The sequence below is a fragment of the Scyliorhinus torazame genome, chromosome 7, assembly GCF_047496885.1.
Source record: "Scyliorhinus torazame isolate Kashiwa2021f chromosome 7, sScyTor2.1, whole genome shotgun sequence".
In the NCBI taxonomy this organism is placed as follows: Eukaryota; Metazoa; Chordata; class Chondrichthyes; order Carcharhiniformes; family Scyliorhinidae; genus Scyliorhinus; species Scyliorhinus torazame.
Window position 1 is genome coordinate 43,026,118 of NC_092713.1, and position 20,025 is coordinate 43,046,142.

Here is a 20,025-nt window from a genome sequence, read left to right on the forward strand (position 1 = left end):
CCTCGTGTAGCTGTTCCAAGACAAGCTGGCGCATGCTGTGCGGGATAACAATGCGGTCCAGCTTCAGGAGGACACCATCGACTACCGCCAGATCGTCTCTGATGTAGAACTGCGGGCATTGGTTCTTGAGCCACCCGTCTGTTAGGTGGTGCATGACACGCTGTAGCAGGGGGTTAGCCGCAGTCTCGTGGCGAAATTGGACGAGGCGTTCATCCGTGGTTGGTAGATTGGAGGCCACGAAGGCCACATGGGCGTCAACTTGGCAGACGAAACCCACTGGGTAACACGGGGTGTTGACTGCCCTGGACAGAGTGTCGGCTATGATCAGGTCTTTGCCCGGGGTGTATACGAGCTGGAAGTCGTATCGCCGGAGTTTGAGCAGAATGCGCTGGAGGCGAGGCGTCATGTCGTTCAAGTCTTTTTGTATTATATTGACCAGCGGGCGATGGTCGATCTCAACGGTGAATTGGGGAAGGCCGTACACATAATCATGAAACTTGACGACACCGATCAAAAGGCCCAGGCACTCCTTTTCTATCTGCGCGTAGCGCTGTTCCATGGGGGTCATGGCGCGTGACGCATATGTAATGGGGCCCATGATGAGGCCTCATCACGTTGCAGGAGCACTGCCCCAATGCCAGATTGGCTGGTATCGGTCGAAATTTTTGTCTCTTTCGCTGGATCAAAAAAGGCCAATACCGGGGCCGTGGTAAGTTTGATTTTAAGTTCTCTCCATTCACGCTCGTGGGCAGGAAGCCATTGGAAGTCTGTCGTCTTCCTGACCAGGTTCTTGAGAGCTGTGGTATGAGAGGCGCGGTTAGGGATGAACTTCCCTAGGAAGTTGAGTTCCGTCTGGCCGAAGGAGCATTTTGCTCTGTTGAGGCGTAGGCCTTGCTCCCGTATGCGTTTGAACACGCGCTGGAGGCGACTCATATGCTCCTGCGGGGTGGTGGACCAAATGATTATGTCGCTGACATAGACACGAACACCTTCAATGCCTTCCATCATTTGTTTCCATGATCCTGTGGAACACTTCTGACGCCGATATGATCCCAAACGGCACCCTGTTGTGACAATATCTGCCAAAAGGGGTGTTAAAGGTACAGTTTCCTGCTGGATCTGTCTAGTTGAATTTGCTAGAATCCTTTTGAGGCGTCAAGTTTGGTGAAGAGCTTGGCGTATGTGATCTCTTCGCGCTTGGGATTGAGTAATGCTCCTTCATTATGTTGCGATTCAGATCCTTTGGATCAATGCAGATTCTGAACTCGCCAGAAGGCTTTTTTACACACACCATGGAACTGACCCAGTCGGTTGGTTCCGTAACTCTGGAGATCTCGCCTTGGTCTTGGAGGTCCTGCAGCTGCTGCTTGAGGCAGTTCTTGAGGGGTGCTGGGACTCTGCGGGGTGCATGCACCACAGGCGTGGCGTTCTGTTTGAGTATGATCTTGTAAGTATATGGGAGCGTGCCCATGCCTTCGAAGACGTCACGGTGCTGGTCGATGATGGTGTTGAGTTGCGCCCTGAAGTCAGCATCCTGGAAGGCAGACGTGTCATCAGGAGAGAGAGAGAGAGAGTGAACTCTTTGAACGAGGTTTAGCAGCTTGCACGCCTATGCGCCAAGCAGAGAGTCCTTCGAGGAGCTCATGATCGCGAAAGGGAGGATGGCTTTTTGTGACTTGTGCGTCACTTCGAGTTGGCATGAGCCGGTAGCAGGAATGATGTTGCCATTGTAGTCCAATAGCTGGCAGGCCGATGGAAGAATGGTTGATTTGACACGAAGGCTTTGGAAAGCAGACCACGCCATGAGATTGGCGGGGGCACCAGTGTCCAGGCGGAATCGTATTTGGGACCGGTTGACCGTCAGGGTGGCACACCACTCATCGTCTGGATCAATGCTGTACACCGACAGCGGCTGGTGTCTTTGCTTCAGGGACAACCTGTTTTTCGTTACAACACCGACTCGAAAAGGCGCCTTTGGGTCCTCGGTGTCACTGCTGTGTGGGAGGTCGGAATCGGACTCGGTGACCGTGGGTTGAATTGCCCGAACATTCCTGCGAGGTTGGCTGAAGTGATATGAATTGGAAGGCTGAGCTGCTCGACAGCAGGCAGCATAGTGGCCACGTCTTCCACATCGTAGGCATTGTCGGGATTTTGCGGGGCATTGCCGCTTTAAATGGGCGGAGCCACAGTTGCCGCACGTCGTGATGCCAGCACGTTCGCTGCGCCACCATGCGCGGTGCGGTCATGCATAGTGCGCGCCTGCGCATTACGTTCCTCCATGTCGCCGTCCCCTCGTTTGGTGCGTACAAGCGCGGGAGTCCGCGAAAAGCGCGCAAAATGGCCGCCCTCATCCAGGCCGAGGCCCTGGAGGTGCTCAATCACTTGGACCCGTTCCGCCTCGTGGGGACCTTGCCGCGCCGTTTCAGCCGCTTGTATATGGGAGTACCGACTGGTGGCATTTTCATGTAGGACACAGGTCTCGATGGCGGTCGCTAGGGTGAGTTGCTTTACTTTGAGGAGCTGCTGACGTAGGGGGTCCGACTGAACACCAAAAACGATCTGGTCGCATATCATGGAGTCGGAGGTGGGCCCGTAGCTGCAAGATTGCGCAAGGATGTGGAGGTGCATTAGAAAGGATTGGAAAGGTTCATCCTTACCCTGCAAACGCTGCTGGATCACGTAGCGTTCGAAACTTTCATTCACCTCTGCGCTGCAGTGAGTGTCAAATTTGAGGAGAACCGGCTTGAACTTCGTCTTGTCTTCGTCATCTGCAAAGGTGAGAGAGTTGAAAATGTGGATGGCATGGTCCCCGGCCGTGGAGGGGAGAAGAGCAATCTTTCTGGTGTCCGAGACACCCTTCCTGTCCGAGGCCTCGAGGAAGAGCTGGAAGCGCTGTTTGAAAGTCTTCCAGTTGGCCCCGAGGTTGCCGGTGATGCGGACCGGCGGCGGCGGGCTGATGTTGTCCATGTCGCAGGATGACAGAATGCTGGCGGAAGGCAGATCACTTGCAGGTCGGTCTAAGAAGTGCTAGTATGCAACCACTCCTGGTATCATGATGCGTTGGGTGTTCTGGATCACATACAGGTCACCAACACTTGAAGTAGTGCAACACTATTTTATTAAAAGATTAACTATTTAAACATACTTGAACTGTGGGTAAATCCGATACTAGCTTTAACTAAAGACCTTTGCCTTTTCCTAACCAGTTGATGCACTCAGCACATGGTGAATGTCTGTGTTGCAGGCTGTGAGCTCTGTACGCCTAGCTAGCTGCTACTCGAATGAGCGGGAACTCTGATGCCCCCTGTCTTTATAGTGCGTGTGCTCTCACTGGTGATTGGCTGCGGTGTTGTGTATGTTGATTGGTCCCACTGTGTGTCCATCATTGTGTGTCTGCACCATGATATACTGGTGTATATTACGACAGTTGCCTTCTGGATGGTTGCTCAAATGACTATCCTGTCAGCCACAAATTCAGTCTGAATTAGAATCTGAATTTCATTGAAATTAAACTGTTGCTCGTCAATTAGGAGATTCAACAAATTACTCCTCAGCTCCATTACTGACATTCAGCTCGGCCAGCCAGCTTCTTGGTGCCTTGGTTTCCCCAGTAGCTTCTCAACCAGCCAAGACCGTCTACGGTGTTGCCTGTTTAAATTTTGTTTAAAAAGAGAAAAATATTAGTTCAAAAAATAATGGCCATACTTGTTGTTTTAGGGTATTCATTTGGTGCCTTAAAATAATTGCATTGATCTTATCACAGGCAATAGTAAACAGCAAACTCACCCCCAAAAATGAGCTTTTTCTAAAAAAGGTAGAATGTCAGATTGTTCCAGAACCTGTTGACTGTATTTTCCATTCTGCTTATGGGCACACTCCCAAAAGATTTCCTAGCATCTTGCAAGTTCAGTGTATTGCCCCAAAACACTAACTTATTGTAAAAGATAAAATCAACAGTTTATTCCTTACTTGCCGAGTGAATGTATGAGCTACCAACAATCAAACCTTAGGTTCCACTTTAGCAGCAGAACAATACATTGTCATGCACTGTAAAGCTCCTGTCCTTCTAATAAAAAGGTGCCCTCCGACTTACCATGGGCAAACACTTCTAATGTATATTTGTACAGTCGGAGTGCAGCTTGTCACACAAGACTTAGAGCAGGATATCTCGAAACCTTGACAATATATTCACATGTCAATGGAAACAACACACCAATAATGGAGAAGATAACTTATGACAATCCCTGGCGATGAACTGGTTCAGAAAATACCATATGTCCTGCCGATGTAAAGAAAGACTTCTATTGGCTTATGTTGTTGCACTTTGTTAGTTTGTGATGCATTCTGAATTTGATGGCAGCTGGACTGGGAATGTGCGAGAGGTTTGTGGTCAAATAGGTTTCCAGCAAAGAGCTCCAGTTTAGGTAAGATTTCCCACTAAGTAAACTGCTGAAACCTTTCCTCATTACGTATTCTGGGTTTGAATGTACAAAGCAACATAGTTGCTTCGATTTTAATTTCTCTTCACTGTTCATGCTCGTTTTCATAAATCCAATGGAAATAATAAGACTTAAAAGCTTAATGGACAGCATTCATTACCCACCTCGAACTGCCCTTGAGAAAGTGGTGGTGAGCTGACTTTTTTTAATTGGTGCAGATCTCGTGCTGTAGATATATCCACTAGGGAGGGAGTTCCAGGTTTTTGACCAAGCGACAGTGAAGGAATGGCGATATATTTCCAAGTCAAGGTGGTGAGTGATGAAGGGGAACTTCTAGGTGGTGGGGTTCCCAGGTATCTGCTGCCCTTGTCCTTCAAGACGGTAGTGGCCGTTGGTTTGGAAGGTGCTGGGCCAGATTCTCCGATTCGGAGGCTATGTATGGAGGATCTGTGTCGTTTTACGTGAAAAAAAATCGGCGGCGGCCCTCACTGATGCTGCGCGGGGCTAGCAGCCATGCCACGTCAAACTTACGGCTTCCATGAAATAAACGGGCGGGCCCGTGGCTGTGCATGGAGACGACCTGCAGCGGTTGCATTGTAAAACATGGCGCCGACAGTGCGCAGAACGGACCTGCCAGTTAGTGCCCCCCTGGCCACCCCGCCCTCGCAGAAGCCCCCCCGGCCAGCAGCAAGGCTCCCACCCGACTGTGGCGGAGCTGGACACAGTCTGCAGCCGCAACGCCGGGTTCCCGCTCGACTGAGACTACAAGTGAATTGCCCAATCGAGGGCGGAGCATCAGAAGAGGGCCTTCAGGTGACACGCTGAGGCCATCCCAATGGCATGCAGTGCGTGCCACAATGAAGCCGTTTCGGAGGGGGCGGAACATATGAAACCTGCGGCAAACAGGTTTTGCGTCAAAAGGGATTCTCTGCCCCATCGCCGATTACGAAATCGACATCAGGAACGATGAATCCCGCCCTCTGTTTAAGGAACCTTGGTAAGTTCTTGCAGTGCACCTTGTGGATGATACATGGCTGTCATTGTTCATTAATGGTGCAGGAAGCGAATGTTGAACATGGTAGATAGGGTACCAATAAAGCAGCTGCTTTGTCCAGGATGGTGTCGAACATAGAACATACAGTGCAGAAGGAGGCCACTCGGCCCATCGGGTCTGCACCGACCCACTTAAGCCCTCACTTCCAGCCTATCCCCGGAACCCAGTAACCCCTCCTAACCTTTTTGGTCACTAAGGGCAATTTATCATGGCCAATCCATCTAACCTGCGCACGCATTTGGACTGTGGGAGGAAACCGGAGCACCCGGAGGAAACCCACGCAGATACGGGGAGAATGTGCAGACTCTGCACAGACAGTGACCCAGCGGGGAATCGAACCTGGGGCCCTGGTGCTGTGAAGCCACAGTGCTATCCACTTGTGCTACTGTGCTGCCCCTGTGTGTCCCTCGGTGTCGGCGGTGTCCCTCACTGATGCTGCGAGGGGCTAGCAGCCCCACGTCAAACCTCCGGCTTCCTATATTGTCAGAACTGAGCTCATCGAGATAAGTGGTGGGTATTCCATCACTCTCCTGACTTGTGCTTTGTAGATGGTGGAGTCTGTAGGTGAGTTACTTGCCGCAGGATTCCCATCCTCTGACCTGTACTCACAGTATTGATATGGCTAGTCCATGTCAGTTTCTGGTTAATGTTAACCCCCAGCATATTCATAGTGGCGAATTCAGCAATGGTAATGTAATTGAAAAAAGAAAATTGGTTTTGAATGGTTGGATTTTCTCTTGTTGAAGATGGTCATTGCTTGGCACTTGTGTGGCATGAATATTACTTGAAACATTCAGCCTAAGCCTGAATGCTATCCCAGTCTTGCCGCATATGGGCACAGACTGCTTCAGTATCTGAGGAGGCGTGAATGGTGCTGAACATTATCCAATCATCCACAAACACTCATCTTATGATCTTATGATGGAAGGAAGGTCATTGATGAAGCAGCTGAAGATAGTTGGGCCTAGGACACTATCCTGAGGAACCCCTGCAGTGATGTCTTGGGACTGAGATGATTGACCTTCAACAACCACAACCATCTTCCTTTGTGCTAGCTATGACTCCAACCAGCGGATAATTTCCCCCCTGATTCTCATCGGCTTCAATTTTGTTAGAGATCCTTAATGCCACACTTGATGTCAAGGGCAGTCACTCTCACCTCATCTCTGGATTCTGCTCTTTCGCCTATGTTTGAACCAAGTATGTAATGAGCTTGGGTGCTGAGTGACCAGTCTGCAGGCCATGGGATTACAGATTGTGGTTCTATACAATTTTGTTGCTGATGGCCCACAACACCTCATGGATGCCCAGTTTTGAGCTGCTGTAAGGTATTGTCTGTAAGGTGTTATGGGCCAGGGTTTAGAAAACTCCAAAGTATATCATGGAGTTCACCTGACCTCCAACGGTTTATTGATTTTGATGAGCTCAAGGGCCTGCCTTTCAGGTGTTATTCAACAGAGGTCTTAAGCACTTTTAAAAAACAAAGTTTATTCTACGAATTTAGTTAATATTTTTATAACACACAGTAAGCATTTTTATCAACTGCCAACATAAATATCCCACACAGCTACAATACTCTATGTATAACCCTTAATAAATTACCCCCATTAACTGTTCCAATTAAATAACAAGATCCCATAAACCAGAAACCCCATTTTCAAAGGGGTGGCCCAGCACACAGCCCTCAAGACCGGGTATGAATGCTCCCGTTTCCTTTTCAAAACAGCAGGTTTGAATTTCTTCCAGAAAACAGTTATATCTTTTCAAGTTCTCAAGCAGACTGGAAACAGCTTTTAAAATGCAGATAGAGAAAAAAACCTTCTTTCAACCTGTGCAGAACAAAACTAGTTCAAACTCAAAGCGAAAGTAAAACCAACACCCAGAGCCACAGCCCAGCTCCACCCACACAATGACATCACTGAAGCCATGTGATAAGACAAAAACATTTCTTAAAGGGACACTCCCATGACAAAGGTATGATACTATGAGTATGACTATGTCAGGCTGCTGCATGACTAGTCTGTGAGGCAGCTCTCCCAATTTGACACAAGCCCCCAGATGTTAGAAGGAAGTTGTAGGATCAACAGAGATGATTGTGCCATTGATTTTTCCAGTGCCCAGAACGATGGCGGGCGATTCATCTGGATTTCATTGCTTATTGACTTTGCAGTAGTTTGGTACACTGAGTGGCTTATTGGGCCATTTCGGAGGGAATTTAGAAGTCAACCACATTGCTGTGGGTCTGGAGTCACATGTAGGCCAGACAAGGCAAGGATGGCAGATTTCCTTCCCTCAAGGGCATTAGTGAACCAGGTGGGTTTTTACGACAATGATCTCATGGTCATTATTATCCAAACTAGCTTTGAATTCCAACTTTAAATTCCAGATTTATTGATTGAATTCAAATCGCCCCAGCTGCTGTGGTGAGATTTGAACCCATACCCACAGTGCAGAAGGAGGCCATTCGGCCCATCAAGTCTGCACCGGCCCTTGGAAAGGGCACCCTACCTTTTTTTAAAAGTATTTTTATTAAGGTTTTGCAGAATTTTACATAATAAAAATGTAGTAACAATAATAACAAAACAAACTAGAGTGAACATTAACATAGTGCAAAAAGAGAATCTACAATAACAATTAAACAGACATTACCCACACAACTCAGTCTTCCCACACCATCCCAATGAAGCACTCACCACCCCCCCCCCCCCCCCCCCCCCGCCCCTACAGATTGCTGCTGCTGACAACATCTTCATTTTCCCCGAGAAAGTCGACGAACGGCTGCCAGCTCCCTAGCGTGGACCCTCTTAAGGCAAACTTTATTTTCTCGAGGCTGAGAAACCCAGCCATGTCGTTAACCCAGGTCTCTACACTCGGGGGCTTTGAGTCCCTCCACATTAATAAAATCCATCTCCGGGCTACTAGGGAGGCAAAGGCCAAGATGTCGGCCTCTTTCGCCCCCTGAACTCCCGGGTCTTCTGACACTCCAAAGATCGCTATCTCTGGACTCGGCACCACCCGTGTGTTAAGCACCTTGGACATTGCCCTCGCGAACCCTTGCCAGAACTCTCTAAGCTCCGGGCATGCCCAAAACATGTGGACATGGTCTGCAGAGCTGTCCTTGCACCTCATACAACTGTCTTCTACCCCAAAAATTTGCTCATTCTCGCTGCCATCATGTGTGCCCGGTGGATCATCCTAAATTGAATTAGACTGAGCCTGGCACATGATGAGGAATTAACCCTGCCCAGGACCTCTGCCCACAGACCCGCTTCCAACTCCTCACCTAGCTCCTCCTCCCATTTGCCCTTGAGCTCCTCTACTGGGGTTTCCTCCGCCTCCTGTAGTTCCTGGTAGATATCCGACACCTTCCCGTCCCCCACCCAGGTGCAGGAGACTACCCTGTCCTGTATCCTCAGTGGCGGCAGCGTCAGAAAGGCCACTACCTGTTTTTTCAGGAAGGCTTGTACTTGCAGATATTTAAAGGCGTTTCCTGGCGGCAGATTAAATTTGTTCTCTAGCACCTTCAAACTGGGAAAGCTTCCGTCTATGAACAGATCTCCCATCCTTCTGATGCCTGCCCTTTGCCAGCTCTGGAACCCACCCGGGACAAACCTGTGGTTGTGAAAGGGCACCCTACCTAAGCCCACACCTTCACCCTATCCCCATAACCCTGTAACCCCACCTAATCTTTTTGGGACACCACAGGCAATTTATCATGGTCAATCCACCTAACGTCCACATCTTTAGACTGTGGGAGGAAACCAGACCACCTGGAGGAAACCCACGCAGACACGGGGGGAACGTGCAGACTCCGCACAGACAATGACCCAAGCCGTGAATCGAACCTCGGACCCTGGAGCTGTGAAGCAACAGTGCTAACCACTCTTTAAAGGTGGCAGGACCAATTGAGAATGTTATTATAAAGACATACATGTTATTTGATTTTATAAATAGATGCATGCAGTACACTGGTTAGGTCTCAGCTGGGGTTTTGTGTTCATTTCTGGGCAGCACACTTTAGGAAAAATGTCTTTAGAAAAAGGCCTTGGAGAGGGTGCAGAAAAAGTTTACAAGAATGGTACTAGGGATGAAAGACTCCAGTTATGTGGACAGACGAGAAAAACCTGGGCTGTTCTCCTTACAGCGGAGAAGATTAAGGAGAGATTTGACAGAGAGGTTCAATAGTTTGAAAGATTTTAATCGATTAAACACATGAAAAATGGTTTCCAGTAGCAGAAAGACTGGTAACCAGAGGACACCGATTTAAGGTGATTGGATAAAGAACTAGAGGCGACATAAGGAAACTTTTTTTTTAACGCAGCAAGTTGCTCTCATCTGGAATGCACTGCCTGTTGAGGCAGGTAAAATAATAATTTGCAGTCGGGAGCTGGATAAATATTTGAAAAGGCAAAAAATGCTATGCTATTTTGGTCAAGGGGAGGGCATTGGGATTATTTGGATATCTGTAGCACAGGCACGATGGACCGAATTGCCTCCTTCTGTTCTGTATGACTCTATGATGACGAACATACACTTCCAAATTTCAGTTGCATGCTTGTAGTGTCTAAATAATTAAAAGGGTGAAGGCATGCAATTCTGGGTTACCCACCTTTTGGAGTATATTCACAGCCTACATAACCTTGGTAGCCCAATTTCTCCAGCAGGCTGAATATGTAGCTGTAGCTGATCTCTCCGGGGCTATCTGCTTCGTTCCGGTTAGGAACTTGTGCAATTTGGACATGACCTGAAGGCAGAAGACACAAAACATATCAGAGCAGCAATGCAGCATATCCTTCAGGTATCTTAACCAAACAACACGCTAAAGTAGGGCTCGGGATTAAAAGCGCAATTATCTCTGACACGAGATCTCTGCATGGATTTCACTGACAGCCGTGTATGTCATTGATCTCGGTGAACTGAATGCTTTTTAATGAAAAACACAGTTCTTAATTATGTTTCTGGGAATGACAGCTTTAGCAGTGTATTGATGGTGGCTGGCTCATTCAATATAATATCTCATCAGCCTAGGCAAAACTTCAGTGTCCTCTGCAAATTAACAGACTTTAATGATGTGCCAGTCTCAAATATTATTGCAGTATAATGCCCTTTCTGCTGATCAGCGACACACAATTCCACTCCGGATGCTGCTTAGTGTGATTGAATCATCGGGGAATTAAACTACCCAATACAATCATCAGCTGAACTTCAAGCAAGGGACAGGTCATTCTGTACTGGACAAATGAACACCGAATAATTCTGCTTCTACATTCCATGCACAACTCGGCTGTATATGCCTGAGGACTCTTACATTCTGCACCCTGATGATGAGACACAAGTTCTGTGAATAATAGCGCTTGCAGCTTTCGTAATTCTTGGGAGTGTTTTTAACCGCAAGGAAAATGCAATCCTTAAAATTTAATTTCAACTCTAATTTCAGAAATTGTGCTGCTGAACCACTCCAATTAGCTTCATATAATTTAACATTCTTTCTCACGGGCAGCAACGCTTTTGTGTGCCGGTGAACTTTTATCCCTGGCTCCTGAAGGCTGCGAAGACTATCGTGGTGTTTTCATGGGGGCTATTGTCAGCTGCTAGCATTCTCACCTCCCAGTCAAATAATTACACAGAACGTACAGCACAAAAACAGGCCATTTGACCAAACCAGCCCATGCAGGCGTTTATGCCCTGCTTGATTGTCCTCCCATCCTTCCTTATCTAACTCTTATCACAAAAATCATCGATTCACTGCTTTCTCTCAAGTTTCCCCTTAAATGTATCTACACTATTCACTTCAGCTACTTCCTATGGTAGCAAGTTCCACATTTTACTCAATTCTTTTCTGAATTTCCTGTTCATACCTTTGTGACTATCTTATATTCATTTTAAAAATATATATATATTTATTCCAATTTTTCCACAGATTTTCAACAAACCCGCCCCCCCCTCAACAAAAAGAAAGAAACAAGAACACAAGAATCAAAAATTATACGCTGGATTTCCCCCATATGACATTTAAAAGCACCAATAGGGAAGGCCCCCCCCACCCACCCAAATGCCCCCCAAAAGAACCCCCCCCCACCGCCCCTGGGCTGACCTCCTCCTAACGCTAGTCTAGGAACAGTTGCCACCGCCTGAGGAACCCCTGCACAGACCCTCGCAAGGCAAACTTTATCCTCTCCAGCTTGATGAACCCTGCCATGTCATTGATCCAAGCTTCCACACTAGGGGGCTTCGCATCTTTCCATAGTAGCAAAATCCTCCGCCGGGCTACCAAGGACGCAAAGGCCAGAATACCGGCCTCTTTCGCCTCCTGCACTCCCGGCTCGTCCATTACCCCAAATAATGCCAACCCCCAGCTCGGCTTGACCCGGGCTTTCACCACCTTGGACATAGTCCTCACAAAACCCCTCCAAAACCCACCCAGTGCCGGGCACGACCAGAACATATGGACGTGATATGCCGGGCTTCCCGAGCAACTCCCAAACCTGTCCTCCACCCCAAAGAATCTACTCAACCTCCCCCCTGTCGTATGCGCTCTGTGAGTAACTTTGAACTGTATTAGGCTGAGCCTGGCGCAAGAGGAGGAAGAATTAACCCTACTCAGGGCATCAGCCCACAGACTCTCATCTATCTCCTCCCCAAGCTCCTCCTCCCACTTGCCCTTTAACTCCTCCAGCGAGGCCTCCTCCTCTTCCTTCAGCTCCTGGTAAATCGCCGAAACCTTGCCATCTCCAACCCATACACCCAAAATCACCCTGTCCTGAATCCCCTGTGCCGGGAGCAGCGGGAATTCCCTCACCTGCCGCCACACAAACGCCCTCACTTGCATGTACCTGAAAGCGTTTCCCGGGGGTAACCCAAACTTCTCCTCCAGCGCCCCTAGGCTGTTCATCGATGAACAGGTCCCCCATTCTTCTAATCTCTGCCCAATGCCAGCTCCGAAACCCCCCATCCATCCTTCCCGGGACGAACCGATGATTCTCCCGAATTGGGGACCAAACCGAGGCTCCCACCTCGCCCCTGTGTCGCCTCCACTGCCCCCAGATCTTCAACGTCGCCACCACCACCGGACTCGTGGTGTACTTTGTCAGCAAGAGCGGCAGCGGTGCCGTCGCCAGCGGCGTCAGGCTCATGCCCACACAGGACGCCATCTCTAACCTCTTCCACGCCGCCCCCTCTCCCTCCATTACCCACTTACGGATCATCGCCACATTGGCTGCCCAATAATAGCAGCACAAATTCGGCAGCGCCAGCCCACCCGCTGTCCCTGCTACGCTCCAGAAACACTCTCTTCACCCTCGGGGTCTTATTCGCCCACACAAAACGCATGATGCTCCTACTTACCCATTTGAAAAAGGCCTTGGGGATCATAATGGGAAGGCACTGGAACACAAAGAGAAACCTCGGGAGGACCGTCATTTTGACCGACTGCACCCTACCCGCTAGTGAGAGTGGCAGCATATCCCATCTTTTAAAATCCTCCTCCATCTGCTCCACCAACCGCGTCAAATTGAGATTGTGCAGGGCCCCCCAGCTCCTAGCTACTTGGATCCCTCGGTACTGAAAGCTCCTTTCCACCCTCCTCAGATGCCGCAGGTACATGCAGGGTAGCTCATCTATCCCCCTTCCCTGGTCCCCTGAATGCACCACAAAGAGCTCGCTCTTCCCCACGTTGAGTTTATACCCCGAAAAGTCCCCAAACTCCCTTAGGATCCGCATGACCTCCGCCATCCCCTCCACTGGATCTGCCACATACAGCAACAGGTCGTCAGCATACGGTGTTCCTTTCCCCGCCGGACCAGTCCCATCCATTTCCTGGACTCCCTCAGTGCCATGGCCAGAGGCTCAATTGCCATTGCAAACAACAAGGGGGACAGGGGGCACCCCTGCCTCGTCCCCCGGTACAGCCGAAAGTACTCCGACCTCCGCCGATTCGTAGCCACACACGCCACCGGGGCTCTATATAGCAGCCTGACCCAGCTGATGAACCGCTCCCCGAACCCAAACCTCTGCAACACTTCCCAAAGATACTCCCACTCCACCCAGTCAAAGGCCTTCTCTGCATCCATAGCTGCCACTACCACCGCTCCCCCTCCACCGGGAGCATCATAATCACATTGAGGAGCCTCCGCACATTTGTATTTAATTGCCTACCCTTCACAAATCCCGTCTGGTCCTCATGGATCACCCCCGGGACACAGTCCTCAATTCTCGTAGCCAGCACCTTTGCCAGCAACTTAGCATCAACATTGAGGAGCGAGATCGGTCTATACGACCCACATTGCAGTGGATCCTTGTCCCGCTTCAGGATCAAAGAAATCAGCGCCCTAGACATTGTTGGGGGCAGGGTCCCCCCCTCCCTCGCCTTATTGAAAGTCCTCACTAGCAACGGCCCAGCAGGTCCACGTATTTCCTGTTGAATTCAACCGGGAACTCATCCGGCCCCGGGGCCTTCCCCGCCTGCATGCTCCCCAATCCTTTAACCAGCTCCTCCAGCCCAATCGGCACCCCCAAACCAGCCACCTCCTCCCCCTCCACCCTCGGGAACCTCAGCTGATCTAAGAATCGTTGCATCCTCTCCTCCCCCGCTGGGGGCTCAGACCTGTACAGATCCCCATAGAAGTCCCTAAATACCTCATTTATTCTCACCGCACTCCGCACCGTATTCCCCCCTCTATCCTTAACTCCACCAATCTCCCTCGCTGCCTTCCTCTTACGAAGCTGGTGTGCCAGCATCCGACTCGCCTTCTCCCCATACTCATACGTCGCCCCCTGCGCTTTGCTCCACTGTGCCTCTGCTTTCCCTGTGGTCAACAGGTCGAACTCCGTCTGGAGGTTCCGTCGCTCCCTGAGTAGCCCCTCCTCGGGGGCCTCTGCATACCTCCTGTCCACCCTTAAAATCTCCCAAACCAACCTCTCCCTCTCCTCTCTCTTCTTCCTGTGGGCCCTAATGGAGATTATCTCTCCCCTGACCACCGCCTTCAGCGCCTCCCAGACTACCCCCACCTGCACCTCCCCGTTGTCGTTGGACTCCAAATATCTTTCAATGCGCCCCCGCACCCGCCCGCACACCTCCTCATCCGCCAACAGTCCCACATCAAGGCGCCACAGCGGGCGCTGGTCCCTCTCCTCCCCCAACTCCAGCTCCACCCAACGCGGGGCGTGGTCCGAGATGGCTAGGGCCGAGTATTCCGTTCCCTCCACTTTCGGGATTAGCGCCCTACTCAAAATGAAAAAATCTATCCGGGAGTAGGCTCTATGGATATGGGAAAAGAATGAAAATTCCCTGGCCAGCGGCCTGACAAAGCTCCATGGGTCCACTCCTCCCATCTGGTCCATAAACCCCCTGAGCACCTTGGCCGCAGCCGGCCTCTTACCCGTCCTGGACCTAGAGCGGTCCAGTGCTGGGTCCAGCACCGTGTTGAAGTCCCCCCCTATTATCAAGCTTCCTACCTCCAGATCCGGAATCCGACTCAGCATGCATTTCATAAATCCGGCATCATCCCAATTCGGGGCATAGACGTTCACCAGTACCACCCGCACCCCCTGCAACCTACCGCTCACCATCACATATCGACCTCCATTATCCACGACAATATTCATTGCCTCAAACGACACACGCTTCCCCACCAGTATTGCAACCCCTCTGTTCTTGGCATCCAACCCTGAATGGAATACCTGTCCCACCCATCCCTTTCTCAGCCTAACCTGATCGGCCACCTTCAAATGCGTCTCCTGGAGCATAACCATGTCTGCCTTCAGTCCCTTTAAGTGCGCGAACACACGGGCCCTCTTGACCGGCCCGTTCAGGCCCCTCACATTCAGCCGGATTGGGGGGCTACTCGCCCCGCCCCACTCCCCCCATAACATTCCCGTAAGTCAGCTGACTCCTGCTGACCCCGGCCTCTCCCGCTATTCCATCGACCTCCCAGTGTGAGAATCCCCCCTCCCCTTGGCAGCCAGTGTGCACTCCTCTCTAGCACCACCCTTCCCCCCCGACCCCACCCCCATCCTTCCCTAACGCGGGAAAAAGCCTGTGCTTTCCTGAGCCGGCCCCGCCCCCTCTGACGCAGCTCCTTTTTGCGGCCTTACCCCAACTCCCCATCCCCGGGCCTCCACCCCCCCCCCCCTCGTCCTCCGTGGGGGCCTGCCCCTCCAACACCGACGCCCACACTCTCCCACAGCCCCCACCTCAAATCCATTCACCCATCCCCACCCAGCACTCAAACCAAAAGAACATTCCACAAATGTAATAAACGCAGTGAACACAGTAAACATCCCCCCACGACAAACCCTCAATTTGAGTCCAACTTTTCAGTCTGTATAAAGTTCCATGCCTCATCGGGCGTTTCAAAATAGTGGTGCCGATCTTGGAACGTGACCCACAATCGCGCAGGCTGCAGCATACCGAACGTCACCCCCTTCAGATGGAGCACCGCCTTAGCCCGATTGAAACCAGCTCTCCTCTTAGCCACCTCCGCACTCCAGTCTTGGTAAATTTGGATCTCCGTGTTCTCCCACCTGCTGCTCTGCTCTTTTTTTGGCCCATCTCAGGACACACTCTCTGTCCATGAAGCGGTGGAACCTCACCACTACAGCCCTTGGCGGCTCGTTGGCTTTGGGTCTCCTTGCCAGGACCCGATGAGCCCCATCCAGCTCCAGGGGCCTCGGGAAAGCTCCCGCGCCCATCAGCGAATTGGGCATCGTGCTCATATATGCCCCGGCATCGGGCCCCTCCACTCCTTCAGGGAGACCCAGAATCTGAAGATACTTCCTCCTCGACCTATTCACCAGGTCCTCGAATTTTTCTGCCCACCTCTTGTGCAGCACCTCGTGCGCCTCCACCTTCACCGCCAGGCCCATGATCTCATCCTCGTTCTCTGAAGCTTTTTGCCGCACCTCCCGGATCGCCGCCCCTTGGGCCTTCTGGGTCTCCACAAGCTTCTCAATCGCCGCCTTCATTGGCGCCAGCATTTCTGTCTTCAGCTCCTCAAAGCAGCGTTTGAGAAACTCCTGCTGTTCCTGCGACCACTGCGCCTATGCTGCTTGGTCTCCACCCGTCGGCATCTTGCTTTTCCTCCCTCGCACTTTTCGCTGACCCAAGATCACTTTTTTCACCGCTCCACTTCTGGTCCAATCCATATAATGTCGGGGGGACCTTGCTGTCACCTTCCCACACTGGAAGCCATCGAACAATTGCCGTTGGGGCCCCTCTGGAGAGCCCAAAAGTCCGTTCCTGCGGGAGCTGCCGAACGTGCGACCTACCTAGGCATAGCAACAACCGGAAGTCGTGACTATCTTATATTCATAGCCTCTAGTTTGGTTCCACCCCATGAACAGGACCACTCTGTGTCAACTCTACCCCAGCTTGGGTCACTGTCTGTGCAGAGTCTGCACGTTCTCCCCGTGCGTGGATTTCCTCCGGGTGTTCCGGTTTCCTCCCGCAAGTTCCGAAAGACGTGCTTGTTAGGTGAATTGGACATTCTGAATTTTCCCTCTGTGTACCCGAACAGGCGCCGGAGTGTAGCGACTAGGGGATTTTCACAGTAACTTCACTACAATGTTAATGTAAGCCTACTTGTGACACTAATGAAGATTATCATTATTACCTTTCAGAATTTTAACGATCTCCATAAGGATAAAGAAATAGGATTAACATTGCAGATCGATTACCATTCAAACTATGCCACCCTCCACGCTGGTGCTTCAGATATAGCTTCCTTTTTCCTCAACCAAGGAATTCCTACCACCTTGATTCACAGGGACCTCAACCATGTCCATCCCACTTCTTGCACATCTAGGCTCTGGCCACTTCCCCTCGCTCCCAGGTTCCTCTGGTCCTTGTATTGCACCTCATCACCTGAAGCACAATGTCATCACCAAATACATTTTCCTCCCCCCTAACATTCTGAAGGGACCATTCCCTCCATGACATCCTGGTACACTCCCAACAACTCTCCCCTTCCCATGCAAGCAGAAAAGCTGCTTTTTACCTCCTCACCCTTCAGTGCCCCACACACCTTACAGGTGAAGCCGCAATTACTTGTACCTCGTTCAATTTAATCCAGTGAATTCACTGCTCACAATGTGGTCTCCTCTACACAGGGGGGACCAAATGCAGATTGGATAATTGCTTTGGAGAATACCTCTGTTCAGTTCATAATAGTGACCTTGATTTCCGGTCAATGGTCACTCCCACTCTGTCCTCTCTCTCCTCGGCTTCTTGCACTGATACAATGCAGCTCATAGGAAGCTGGAGCAACAGCATCTCATTTTTTGATTAGGCCCTTTACAAGGGTCTGGACTCAACATTGAGTTTGCCTATTTCAAATCATAACCACCGTTTCCATGATTTCAAACAGCAAACAGTTGGTAATGATTCTACTAATCCTATTTACACTTCCTCGAGACCCACTCGCTGCTTCTTTATTCCTGTCACCAATCCCCTTTTGTCATTTTATCTTCCCCCTATCACAGACCTTCCCGTTTATTCTTTCCTCCCCTCCCCTTTTCCCTACCTCTGAAACTCGTTGACAGGTGTGAAACAAACTAAATTTGGTGAAATGTTACCTTAATTTTGCTTCATGCAACAATGCTGCCTGACTTGCAGAGTTTTTCCAACACTTTGCGTTTTGGTTTATTTATAATTGGTTTAAGTTCTCTGAATGCCATCTCTTCAATACAGAAGACAAACAACACACTCTCCAAGCAGCATAACACACAGATATCCATGTGCACACATACATGTTGATCCTCCAAACCTACTGGCAAATTCCCAGCATATGGGGGACACCAGTGGTTACAATCCCTCTAAAACACATACATGTATACAGAGAAGAAGCACTTGCCTATTAGAGGGAAGTAGTTGGTGATATTCTGAGTGAGATTCCCATCCATTATCTGGCAGTGAAACAAGTCCTACATCCAAACACAATTCAGTGAATGCAGAAACAGCTAAACAGTCTATAGAAAACTCAGTACGAGGCTTCGAATACGCAGAACAATTTTGCTCAAATACAATGTCTGATCACAGTGCAAAAATGGAATAAGAACGAGAATCACATCCCATACTCAAGTTAGAGGGTAGGTTTATAAAATTGTTTAGCAGAGAAAATGGACCAACAAGTCTATTGTGATGAATGTAAGAAATTGTCATACTTTTATATTTTATAATTTTGCAGTAATGTTATTAAAACCTGGGTTAAGATACACACAGGCAGTATGACTGCTAGAGCCGTTATTAAGGTTCCAAACGCGAGGTAATCATTGATATGCAGGTGAAGTGTTCTGCTAATAGATTTTGAGAACCATTTACTTATTTACAGATAGCTAGCTAATGGAATGTCGTTAAGGTTTGAAGGTCCCCTGGGGTGTAGATAATTTATTAGGGTTATTTTGTTAGATCCTGGTTGAACAAGTCAAGGGACATCTTATAGGAAGAGACAAAAAATGCCTTATGCTTTGGGTACAGATGATGTAGTCAACGGGAGGAACCAGGTCTGTCTGAAAAGCCAGTAGGTCCTAGAACACTAATCTTAACAGATGTGTTTCAATTTAGTACTGAAAGGTTCACTCTTCAAAGATTCTACACAGAGAAAAGCAAGTGAAACCCTGGTTGTTAACTTTATTCGTGGGTAGTATTTGAAATATATTGGTTTGCTTAATTGGAATATAGAACATAGAACATACAGTACAGAAGGAGGCCATTCGGTCCATCGAGTCTGCACCGACCCACTTAAGCCCTCACTTCCACCCTATCCCCGTAACCCAATAACCCCTCCTAACCCTTTTGGTCACAAACGGCAATTTATCATGGCCAATCCACCTAACCTGCACGTCTTTGGACTGTGGGAGGAAACTGGAGCACCTGGAGGAAACCCATGCAGGCACGGGGAGAACATACAGACTCCGCACACTCAGTGACCCAGCGGGGAATCGAACCTGGGACCCTGGCGCTGTGAAGACACAGTGCTATCTACTTGTGCTACCGTGTTGCTCTATATATAGTGGCAGGTTTAGGAAGTAAGTTAAGATTTCTTCATTAACTTAAGAACTGTGTAATTGTTAACTGTATATAGTGGTATATATAGTGTCAGGTTTAGGAAGTAAGTTAAGATTTCTTCTTTTACTTAAGAACTGTGTAACTGTTAACTGTAAAGCTATTTCATTGTTGCTAATTCTGTGACATAATTTTTAAAAATTTGACATAAAAGAGACCTATTGGTCAGTGTTATCACTCCTGTGGTGCAGTAACATTTCCTCACAGTTTTATAAATCTAGTTGGATTCTCGTCTGGGATCCTAACACTACATAAAAGTACTTAGCTCCATACAAGCCTCTTCGCGCCTAACTTCATCTCAACACATCCTGCTCTTCCTTTCTCCCTCATGCATTTATCCAGCTTCCTTTTAAATGCATTTATGCTTATCGCTTCAACTATTCCATATGGTAGCCAGTTCCACATTCAAAGCACTCTGAGTAAAGACATTTCTCATGAATTCCTTATTGGATTTATTAGTGACTTTCCTGACC

At 49.4% G+C, this 20,025-nt stretch overlaps 1 protein-coding gene across 10 annotated transcripts in view; it reads right to left on the reverse strand.

Annotated features, from left to right (window-relative positions):
* Positions 1 to 3,101: 3,101 nt before the first annotated feature.
* Positions 3,102 to 20,025, reverse strand: part of hyi (hydroxypyruvate isomerase) — a 41,136-nt gene continuing 24,212 nt past the window's right edge. For 6 of the 10 annotated variants that reach the window (XM_072510626.1, XM_072510628.1, XM_072510621.1 and 3 more), the window contains 3 exons: positions 18,342 to 18,411; positions 10,103 to 10,237; positions 3,102 to 3,648 (listed from right to left, as the gene is read on the reverse strand). In XM_072510626.1, coding sequence (XP_072366727.1) covers positions 3,560 to 3,648; positions 10,103 to 10,237; positions 18,342 to 18,411 — 294 coding nt within the window. In that variant the 3' untranslated portion in view covers positions 3,102 to 3,559. Of the gene's footprint in view, positions 3,649 to 6,964; positions 7,323 to 10,102; positions 10,238 to 18,341; positions 18,412 to 20,025 lie in introns of those variants that run through there. The other 4 variants (XM_072510629.1, XM_072510630.1, XM_072510623.1 and 1 more) reach the window with 3 other exon arrangements.